The following is a 12,032-nucleotide window of genomic DNA, read 5'->3' on the forward strand; positions in this document are numbered from 1 at the left end:
ATGTTAAAACAGAAGATTCAAGTGATACTTGAACTAACAAATGGCAACACTTCCAGTGTCGCATGACCTGAGTTATCCCAAGGAGGACTATCACAAACTATCCTACAATTCGGATTAGGAGGCATTATTGCTTAGTGAATAAACTACAAACTTATTCAAAGATTATTTTCGAGGAGATGTCGAGTTACTATGAACATATTCCATGATTTGTTATATGTCATAACTAAAACAACCCTGTACTATTAAATTAGATATTTTTCTTCTACCATGTACAATGCTAGAAAAACCAAAATACCACCAGTATTCTTGTTGTTTCCCGTATGTTGCATAAGCAGCGGAGAACCCAGCGATAACTTTTGGAGGGGAACAAATATTTTGACTGAGGGATGGCAGAACTGGTTAAAATGCAAAAAATTAAGTTTTTAGTAATATAAGCTACATTCTTTATTGAGATTAAATAAAAAAAACAAGTTTTTATTAACTGAAAGTAAGGAGCGACATTAAACCTTAACGCGAACAGAAATTACTTCGCATATGAAAGGGGCTGCTCCCTCATTAACAACCCGCTCCTTACGCAAAAGTTTGACAATTACTCTCAACTCTAGTTTTTAAAACAGTAAAAAACTTTAGCGTAAAGAGCGGGGAGTTGATGAGGGAGCAGCCCCTTTCATATACGAAGTAATTTCTTTTCGTTTTAAGTTTTAATGTCGCTCCTTACTTTCAGTTAAAAAAAACTTGTTTTTTTTTTTATTTAATTTCTGAACGTTTTTGAATTAATACATATTTTGATTTTGGCTCTCCACAGATGAATAATAAACGAGATTTGCATATTTATTTTATTGACTAAAAGGCTTTCTCATAGTTTTAATAGAATGATTTGAGAAAAAAAGGAGCGAGGAAGGAGGCCTAGTTGCCCTCCAATTTTTGGATACTTAAAAAGGCAACTAGAACTTTTAATTTTTCACGAACGTTTTTATTAGTAAAAGATATGCGTTACTTACAAATTAGCTTACGTAACGAACTTCTGTATTCGCATGTTTTTATTATGTAAATGAGGGGGTTCAATCCCCCCCGTCAGTACCTCGCTCTTTACACTAAAGCTTAAATTTTGTCCCAATTCCTTAAGAGTGACCCCTGAATCACAAAAGCCGTAGAATAAATATCTGAAATTTCTAAAAATACTTTAGCGTAAAGAGCGAGGTATTAGGAGGAGGTAAACCCCTCATATGCGTAATAATTTCTGTTCGTTTTAAGTTTTAATGCTGCTCCTTAATTTCAGTTGAAAAAACTTATTCGTATTTATTTTTTCATTCTTTTTTTAAATAATGCTAGAAAATCCTGCGCTCCCTGCATGGAAATTTTCTTCCCCCATGACAGATTCCTCCATGGAGAGTTCCCCCAGCATATCTCCCTCTTCTCAACCCCTCCCCCAAACCAAAAAACCCCTTGACAACGTCTGTACACTTCCCAATAACCATTACTATATGCAAGCACTTGTCAAAGTTTGTAACTTTTAGCCCCTCCCACGGGGACTGTGGGGGAGTAAGTCGTCCCAAAGACATGGTTATTAGGTTTTTCGACTATGCTGAATAAAATGGCTATCTCAGAATTTCTATCCAGTGACTTTGGGAAAAAATGAGCGTGGGAAGGGGCCTAGGTACCCTCCAATTTTGTGGGTCACTTAAAAAGGGCACTAGAACTTTTCATTTCCGTTGGAATGAGTCCTCTCACAATATTTAACTTTTGATGGGTAAAACTAAACTTGATGAAACTTATATATTTTAAATCAGTATTAAAATGCAACTCTTTTGATGTAGCTATTGGTATCAACATTTCGTTTTTTAGAGTTTTGGTTACTATTGAGCCGGGTCGCTCCTTACTACAGTTCGTTACCACGAACTGTTTGAAAAGACAGTAAATATACAATTATAAAATAAAATCATGCCGCCTTTTTCTGTTGTGGACTAGTTTTCCAAAACATCTTCTGCATTGACTAGAACACCCCAATGTATGGATACTAAGGCAAATCCATTAAGTCGTTCCGGACCTGAGGCACTCCTGGTATAAGATTTCACTCTTCTCAGGGTAGTAAAAGAACACTCGCACATAGAAGTACAATCTTCAAAAATTGATGTACAACGGGGAAAATCATTCTTTCAAGCACACTATGAAATATTTGATGCCAAGTTTTCCGATTGTATCCACATTCTCCTACACGGAACTAACTTAGCTTGCAAGCTTTCCCTGTAGCTGTCTGCATCAAGATACCAAAAAATAAGTCAGAGTTTCCGATAAATCCTTTGTTTTTTTTTCGTCCAGGGAAATACAGTGATGAGAAAATAGGTATGGCAGTGACTCTAAAAACTTTCTGTGACTAAGGAATCTCTGATGCAGCTGCGCTGCTGCAGAAAGTAGTTCATAAATGAGATAAACACAGAAAGTCGGTAATACGTTTCAGGATCATTTGATGCTATTGCGTAACTACTCCTACGTTTGTTTTGGAGCTCAAATGGGCACTCTAATGCTGATTTTGTAATCTTGAAACGGTTCAGTGAATAAAAAGTCGATAAAAAATAGCTTCACTACTCTCTCTCATGTCTTTGACTTTGCTCCTAAGATCGTCAGAATGTTCAAGAAAGCATACAACATCAATAGTTTATAATTACAAAGATGTCGACAAACTTTGTGACAGACTAAAAACTTTACTGACAGTAACCATAGCTGCAACGAAACTGCAGTGATAAGATTACTTGCTTGAACAATTTGTTTGAAAATTGCAGAGCGTTTAGGTGATATTCCAAAGAAATTAATTACTTCTTCCAATGTGCCTAGACAGTTTCTTGTAACAGGTATGTAGCACAAATGACTCAGGGCTAAGTATAAGGAGTGATTTTCACAGTGAACATAAACTGCCTAGGGAAAAAATTCACGAGTATATAAGCCCAACCTTAAAACTGGCCACTCATAGTTGGAGCTGCATCATAACCTTGCCCCCTTAAGTATTTTAATTGCTTCCCATTCCATATGGGGTTTGTATCAACCAACCAAGGTCTGCTATCAACCAATTATTTCTTTTTGAAAAAGTCTATAAATTTTTATTTCCGTTTTGAAATGATGGACGAGTAACTAACAAACGGGGGCGTGGACTTCTATATAAACACTGAAAAAGCAGAAGCATGATTTAAATTATCAACGATGTTAGGAGCCCGAGATTATAACAGCACGTGACTTACTTGGCAGAAGCCTGGCATTGTTCCCAACTGCATTTTCACAAAACAAAAATTCTGGGATAGAGATCGTCACACAGTACCTACTTGTTGTGCACATATTACTCTACATCAGTGGGAATAAAACCCACAATGAATTTGGTTAGCTTTTAAGACAGTTATGTTTTAAATTTCATTTTATAAAATGAATATGTCATTCAGTTTTTATCCTCAACATAACTCTTACAGCGTACATTATCCTTTTGATCTATAAGATTACCAGAGATATGGAAGTTCGAAAGTTTTTTTTTAACAAATGGTAAAAGTCTGGGTTGCATATACTTATATTCACTGCCACTATAAGTCTAGTCTCATTAATGAGCTGATAAAATTCAGGGATAGAGATTCAGTTTGGGGGCTTGCACAAGTTTTGGTTTTTGGAAATTATTGGAACAAGTTTTGGGAAATTATGGTTGTTTGCTCAGTGTTTAGTAATGCAAATGTTATGCAAAATAATTGAACAAACAACACACATTCTACTTCATTCTTTGTTCGTTTATTTGACTAACCTAACATGGACACGTTTTGTGAAGCCCGAATTCTTAAGAGTCTAAAAAAGCAAAGGCGTAAGAACGCTGGTACTGGGTCGTTTCTCCACCAAAGCTAGTTTTATGCTTCTCTAAAAGTCTCAAAACTAGGTAAGGAGTAAACAAAGCTAGGCAGAAAATCTCGAAGCTAGGTAGTCTAAAATCATAAGGTCAAATCAGACCCTCAATAGGCTTAAAATCTGGCTCGCAAAAACTTTCAAAGATGTCATTTTTTCGATCTACTCACAAAAAAAGCTATCTAATCATATGAAAGCAAAATTCGGTGTCAACGCGAGCGTAACCCCTTTTGTTCGACCTGGTTTCAACCTGTAGTTTGAAAGGGCGACACTCTTGGGCAGGGACAAATCTGAAAAGCTACGACAGATATATCCCCAAAAGAAAACAGGTTCATTAAAATTTTTTTTTCAATAATGGTGATTGTGAAAGCAAATTACATTTATGAAAAAAAAAAAAAAAATACTGAAGAGCAACAAATAAAAATTATCATTCTTTTTCCTCTTTTAACTTTTTTCTTTGCACCTCTGTCTGATCACACTTGGATCTAAGGTTCCCAGACATTTTTTTTTTTTTTTACTTATGAAAGAAGTTTAGTACTGTAATTTAAATAAAAAGTTAGCGTCCTCTGGGTTTCGTTAGATATAAAATTAATCAGAGAATAACATCCATCACACAACGAGCAAACAAACTTAAGCTTCGGCAAACTGTTGAACGAAAAAAGTAATAACACCCCGGTTTGGCAACCATGAGGATTAGATGATTATGAGAAAAGAAATAAATCAGGCACCACAGTTAACGAAAAGTATCGAATTTTTACTGTCAACTTTTTATTATTAATTACCAAAGATTTAGGCTATGTAAGATCTACCGTGGTGATTTCAAGTATATTACGGTACTCAATTCCTGATTCATGGCTAAAAGTGGCCCTAGCTGACTTTAGCACTTAACCGTCCATTTCAAAGTTTTCGAAATAGGTAAATTCTAGCAAGCAGGTAGGTAAGTTATATTTACCTTAGTGAGCAGAAATACAATTTTTAACTTGTTGAAACAATTTGGAATGCTATACAAATCAGACTGAATCCTAAATTTCTAAAAAAAAAAATTCAAGTTTGTGCTCCCCCCCCCTCAGAAAATAAATTTGTTCAAAATAACGGATTTAACAAAAAAGAAAGGGCAGTATACTTACGCTCCCCCCTCCTTATATTATTTGTTTGGACACAGACGAGAAAAACAACAAAAATTAAACACAAAATCTAAGACCTACAAAACAGAAAAAATAAACTTACCATAGCTTTCCAAAGTAACAATTAGAGTCACAGCCACGCAAACATACGACTGGTCCTTTTTTCCAATAGAATGAAGCACTACCAGTGTCAAATATAATCCAGTTTAAAGACAACTTAGAAACGGTAATTATTCATGTAGAATGTTGCATTTCAAATCAACTAGTTTGGTTTCCATACATGTTTTTGTCCAAAATGACGCATGCTCAACGATGCAATGAATTAAGCCAACCAAATACTATCAGGTTATCAAAACACTATAGCTACTCGTCAATTAACTATGAAGAAGACACGTTGCAGCAGCTATATACATACTGAGAGAGGGCCCATAGCCCCTCCTAGAATTTCAAGGTTCATGTATATTTTGTCTAGCTGAAATGCCCTCCCCGCTCCTGCAATAAATTCTTGCGCACGTGGCTATACCATGCTACAGTTTATTGTTGTTTACACTCTAATGCCTAAATTTAGACAAAAAAAAAGATGAAACAAGAATATTCAAAGGCAATCTGCTGAGAAAGCATCCTAAAGACAAGCCTTGCAAAAGTAAGAAGCCCAAAAGGTAATTTTTTTTTCTGCAGGTTAGCCCCTAGAAAGCAATTGTACACATGCTATTAAAGACATGTTTGCCACAAAGACTATAATAGCACTCAAACATAGACTTATCAATAGACCACAGACCCCCTGTTTTGTCGAGCCCCTATCACTTTTTTTCCCTATATAACGAGCAAAGGCTTCCTAAGCCGTTTGAAGTCGGCAAAACCGGTTATTTTCAAGTATTCCTCTATTACTGGTTGATCATCACCATTGAGTCTCTTGTGGCTGTTTACCCGCTCGCGTGTTGCAAGACTTTTTTATGTTACCAAATATCTATTCAGGTAATAAATCTGTGCATTCAAATTGTGTATGTTATCGCCACACCCTTTTTAATTGAAACACCAAAACCATTTAGTACTGAAATACTAAGCGTTGAAACCGTAATAAACCTTGAAATAAGTAACCAATAAATTAGCACACATTTTGAATTACTGAGAAATGTAAATAAAACTTTGGCTATTTTTGCTGATATTAAGAAGAAGGGATGCTCTTGGCTTTTCATTATTACATTTTTATAAATAATAATTTATTTCAAGGATTCTAACAAAAGCTAAGAAGTACTACATTGTGTGGAAACTCCTCTGCACTGTTGTTGATAATATCTTGCGAATCGCGAAACCAGAGGACATTTATGTGGAGTCATAATTGATTTTTGTTCAAGGATTATGGTTGTTCCAAAGTAAGACATATTATCAGCATAAAGCAACTTTTCAGCAATTTCAACTTTAAGGCACTAGATTATACGTAAATAAAATTAAGAAAAAAAGATGTTTCGCAAGTTCAGATGCATCAGTGCTAAACAGCCATATGACATTCTGAACTCAGAACTTAGTTTTTTCACAAGAACAAGTTTTGATTTTGGACAGTCGGTCGTTCATAAAAATTTCCCAAAATTTCTGTCTTTGCCCAAATAGACCACAATATCCGGCAGTTAAGTCAACTACCCAATCCAACCTGATAGGAAGAGATTTAAGTCAATTATCTCAATATCAGCTCTAAGATTTCCTGATGTTTATGTTTTTAGCGATTTTTTCTGCTTTTGTTTATTTTGCTAAAGTTTATTTCATTAGGAATAAATAAATCATTCCCTTGGTGAAAAATTTGATTAAACTCCAAGTTCAGAAATTTAACAGTCGTTTCATTATTTTTCACTACATTTCCTCCAGACTGAGTTACTTATATTACAGTTTAAATTACTCTACAACTAAAGTTACTGATATAATGCATCACAACCCCTGACCCCAGAGGTAACTCATTTATTTACCACTAAAGTGAGATCTGGTTCCTCAAACGCATCTTTTGACATATCTTAACATATCAAGTTTTTCCATCCAGTCGAGCGGGGGGGGGGGAGGCAAGCTAATTAAGAGGATTTTCTTTTTCAGTTAATTGAATTTAAATGAGGTTTTGCTCAATTTATTATATATTTCAAGGATCATAGAAATTGTGGTACTCTTAATTCTTTTGCGTCCAAAAAAATGGAACTTTCAATATGCTGGTTACATCGGTAGTATCAAATTTCGCCCGGCTAATTGAGATAACTAATATATTTGTCATGTTATTAGCTACCCAAAAGACTGTAGTACGTCATCCTTCTTAATTGTAATTATGGAGCTAAAAATCTTCCTATCTGAAAAGCATAAGGTCAGGGAGAAAACGATACTGTCCCAATATCATAGATTAAAGAGACGGTACCATGAAAAAGGCGAATATTTATCATACAGTCAATAAATATATACATGGGGCATAAAAGATATTTCACAATGGGAACATTACTCTTGAAGTACATTTTCCGCTTTTTCGATAGTATCTAGTCCTTTCAAGACTATATTATGAATAATTCGAAGACAAAAAACAAAAACACAACAACAACGCAGCAGTTTAAAGTTAACTCTCTTCGTCTTCCAATAAGACTCCCAAATACGGCTGAGACTTAACATTATTTATTTTTGAATTTTCCTAATTTGAACCAAATAAGAAAAATGAGCTTTAATGAGTTTTCGTATACAATCTCCAGGTGATTATTTACATGATATGTCTCTAAACTTTGGATGTGTCCATGAGATGTCCCTCTATTCCTGTCGGCTTCTTTAACTTTAGGATATTGTAGGAGGGTCTTCCTTTAACTGTTAATGCGTGATCAGGGTTGTCACCGCCGTTCAATCAATTCACAGAAGTAATAAGGGGAGGGAGGCCAAATTTATTTTTCAAATTCTAGGGGGGAGGGGAAAATCTTGTTTTTTTTTCTTAGAAAATATAAGAAAAAGACCATTTTTCATTGAAAAAAAAAAAAAAAAACATTTTCAAATCTAAGGAGGAGGGAGTTTTCGAGAGGTCGATGCTCCTTGTTCCTCCAATTGACACTACTGTGTCGTTATGCTGCTATAGATTCTTAATTGTTCATAGATAGATTGAAACACCTTACACAAAGGTTTTAGGTGTTACGAATTACTGATGATTATTCAAAACCACGTTAAAAAATATGTATTAAAAATTATTTTGTAGCCGTGCCATCCTCAAAGTTCTGAAGAGGGAGAAAATGAACTTTGAGTGTTTAAACTGGACAATTTTCGAATTATCGAAAATTATCGAATTATCGAATTGGTATAATATCTATTATCGAACTTGTAGATCTTATAAATATCTTACAAATTATATACGTATATCTTACAAATTACGAAAAACCTCAACTTTTAATGGAAAAGGTTTTCATATGAAGTTAAGCAGTTTTTGGTAGTAGCTAGAGCCAAGTAGCTGCTGTAGGTTCTCTTGAAGGTATAGTTGTCTTTGAGAATAAACGAATTGCTAAAGTTCAAATTTTAACAGACAAGAACAATAGTTAAATGTAATTAATTTAATCTGCTTATTTATTTTTGTTATTAAACGTAGCAATACTGAAGCAAATGTGGTACTACACTAACAAGTTCAAAATTTTGAATTGAACAAAAGAAAAACTTTCAAAATCGCAGATCTCAAATATGAATGAACATCAGATTGAATCAGAAGCAAACCTGATATTTTTTTATGTTCATGGTACTTAAATATTACAATGTACCTCTTCCTCAATAGTTTTTTAGTCCTTTCAAGACTAGACAACGGTTTCATTAAACCAATGGATAAAAAAGGAATACATGCTTGAAAATTTTAGAAAATAGTTGACATTAAGCCAATTAGAAAATCTTCAGACGCTTACCAAAATTTTCAAAAAGATACCGTTACCGATTCGCGTAAACTCCGAATGTTCCATGTCTTCAAAAGAGGTTACAAATCGAAAGCCAATTTATGGTTAATCTTAAAAAGTCAGTGATGAGTTAGTAGAAGGATTTATCATGCGCTAAAGTGTTTTAAGATAATTTGAAGAAGATCATATTACCTTTTTCTGTAGATTCCGAAGGCATCGGGTCATCTTCTTTTGAATCGAGGGAAGGACTGGGAGGTGGAGTAACGGAGGGTTTGATTATTTTGTCATTTTCTTCTGAAATAAGGGAAGAACTAATCAGAAACCTAATCATAATGTGAAGGACACATAAAAGAACTGAAAACTAATTAGAAATACTTGAATATTTTCTTCTTATTTTTTTCCAGGACATTCTAGTGACGGTAAGGAATTTAATAAGTAGATATGTAATTAAATCTTAAAAATGAATTAATCTTAAAAATGATAAAGTCTGTAAGTCTCAGCATCTAGGCTATATTAGAAACGAAAAAAATATTAAATAATAATTAGCAGGTGTTGTCAGAACTCACAAGTTATTCTGACTGAGACTGAAGAGTAGACACATTAAATAAAACTCGGAAAATTAGTACATTTTGCTAATTTCGGCAGCTTTTGTGTACTAAACCCAGAAACTTTTTTCCATGAATAATTCGTATTTTTTCCATAAAACATCTTTTCGCACCAGAACATAATGCATAGCGTTGTTTAAAAGCAGTGATACATATCAGAATGCTCAGACTTAACCTACTTATACTTTACTAGATTTGAACTATTTTAGTAAAAAGTTTGGAACCTGCACTTAATTGTATAAGTCTGTGGATTATCATTATACGTTCTTTTTTTGGAAAAAGAAAAAGCCAAGAAAGTAAGAAAAATTCTTCGGTCACCAAGAAGCTTTGAACTTCCAAACTTTTGGCCGTTTCCATGAATACTAATTTAGAGAAATTACTCTCAGTGAAAAAAACAAACAAATGCAGAATATTCTGATAGGAGGAGTTTGAAGCTCTTGTATGGGCTTGGTATTATTTTTAAAAGAATTTTAAGCTGAATTATAAAACAGCTCCTTGACCTGAACGGTTTGGGAGGTCATCTTATAGAGCGGGATTATACTTATAAAATGACCTTGGTTGGATTGGAGGCATCAGAAGATGTAAAACATGTCTGCTTGAACTCGCAGAAGACCCGGAGTCAAATCGTCAAGACGCGGTTGCAGCTGCGAATAAAACAGTGCCTCCTAAAAGGAGCTCCATGGATCAGTTTCAGCAACCTTTTTGAAACATCTCCATGTGTTTGTAAAAAAACTCAGCTTTATTTTTTTTTATTTTTTTTTTTATTTAAGTCATGTCTCTCTCGCTTATCGAGTTAGCAAATGATGTTTTTGACAACACATTTATTTCTGTCATCTCTTGAAGAAAGCAGAAAAGAACTTAGCAAAGAAGAAATTCTCACGTCATCAGATTCATTCACATCATCAGGGTTCTCACATCATCAGATTCATTAGGCTCGGATCCCAGGTCCCATTAATCCCAGAATTATGATATTGCTTAGACTTTTTCTTCAGTAAAAAGAACTTTTCTGAAGAAAAGAACTTAGCAGCGAAGCAGCCGGAAAGTTACCTTCAGATATTCACCTTGGTAATTTGAATTGCCGAACCGGGCAATCACTATTCGACGCTTTCTGAGTAGCAGATAAGCGAATAATTTTTCAATCTTCAAAAAGCGTAAGAATGGACGTTATTAAAATTGTCGTATTGAAGGAAAAGTTAAGAGCCAATATTTTCTCAAAATGGACGAATGCTGAAAGGAATTAAATTTTATCACTACTGTTAGGTAAATTATACTTTTCTGATACACATTCAAGGCATTTCTCAACTCCAATGGAGAGGGGCGAGAATTACACCTCTACCCAGGGACGTTACGGAATATTAGCTACAAATATAAGTGAAAAAATGATTGACGATTCCTACACCAATATTAATGAAAGTAATCAAAAAATAAATTTAAAGCAAAGAGTAAATTCTGTCCGAATAGTTAGGTCACCAATAAGGGGATCACAATGTCACAGAGGTAACATATGACTTCTACCAATACCATGCTTCCAAATGACAAAGAGGCGGTACAAAATAAGGAAATATTAAGTGACTATATTCAGTGCTGATCGATTTCATTTTGAAGTTTCCACATTCGGAATGGGATATGGGCAAAATTGTTGTTTCAATTGATCAAAAACCGAAATGTGGTTGGTGATAAGTCATTAACCAGCGTACAGATTCTGGTAAACATACAGTACATACATTGAAGCCGCTGATATGAAGTCAAATGCACAAAATAAGTGGATTTTGAAAGGCCGGACAAACCCTTGTCAGAGATACAAGGTAAAGCAAAATTCCAAAATTTTTAAAAACGTTCAAGCAGTCAGGAACCATCAAGGAATGAATAATATTTGCGAAGTGGAAAAACAATAGCCAAGTTATTAAGTTTAAAATACTAGTCAGTGAAATAATATGTTGTCCAAATTTGAATTGTTCCCACACGAACAGTTAACGTTGAATATCTCAAAAGCAAAAAAAAAGAATAAAAAACGTCTTTTAATATACACCTTTAATGTCTTCGAAATAAAATACAAGGAAAAAAAAGTTGTATCTTCAAATATAATACTGTTTTTTTTTTTACCTAGATAAACTTTTTTTTTGTTTTTTTAACGCTGAGATGAATGATATAAATAGTTCCTATGAACTTCAATAAATGTTATGACCACAGCGAGCAATCATGCAAAAAAAAGAAAAAAAAGAAAAGAAAAATGAATTAATAAATAATAAACCACGAACCCTGACTCCTAAAATAGGTTTTACAGCCAAAATATGGACTAACTATGCATTAAAAAAATGAACAAATAGAAAACTACTCATTAAAAAGTTGTCAGCAGGCAGTAGCGAAAACCAAACAAAAAGAAGGGAATTTAAAAATGGTAAATCGCAACCCCTGACTCAAACTAGCACAGAAATTCCACTGAAACAAGTTTCACAATCTAGGAAGCTTGGTATGCACTAAATGAAAAAAAAGGGAAGGTGGCCAATAGCTAAAAAAGTGACAAATCATCTATATGAGGGAAGAAGTTGAAGCCTAAA

General features: G+C 34.1%; 1 protein-coding gene across 6 annotated transcripts in view; it reads right to left on the reverse strand.

Annotated features, from left to right (window-relative positions):
- The window catches only part of LOC136031850 (ankyrin-2-like), a 350,415-nt gene that overhangs the window by 28,964 nt on the left and 309,419 nt on the right, over positions 1-12,032 (reverse strand). For all 6 annotated transcript variants that reach the window (XM_065711711.1, XM_065711710.1, XM_065711709.1 and 3 more), the window contains one exon: positions 9,062-9,163. In XM_065711711.1, the coding sequence (XP_065567783.1) occupies positions 9,062-9,163 (102 nt within the window). The remainder of the gene's footprint in view (positions 1-9,061; positions 9,164-12,032) is intronic.

The sequence above is a fragment of the Artemia franciscana genome, chromosome 10 (assembly GCF_032884065.1).
Source record: "Artemia franciscana chromosome 10, ASM3288406v1, whole genome shotgun sequence".
Taxonomy (NCBI): Eukaryota; Metazoa; Arthropoda; class Branchiopoda; order Anostraca; family Artemiidae; genus Artemia; species Artemia franciscana.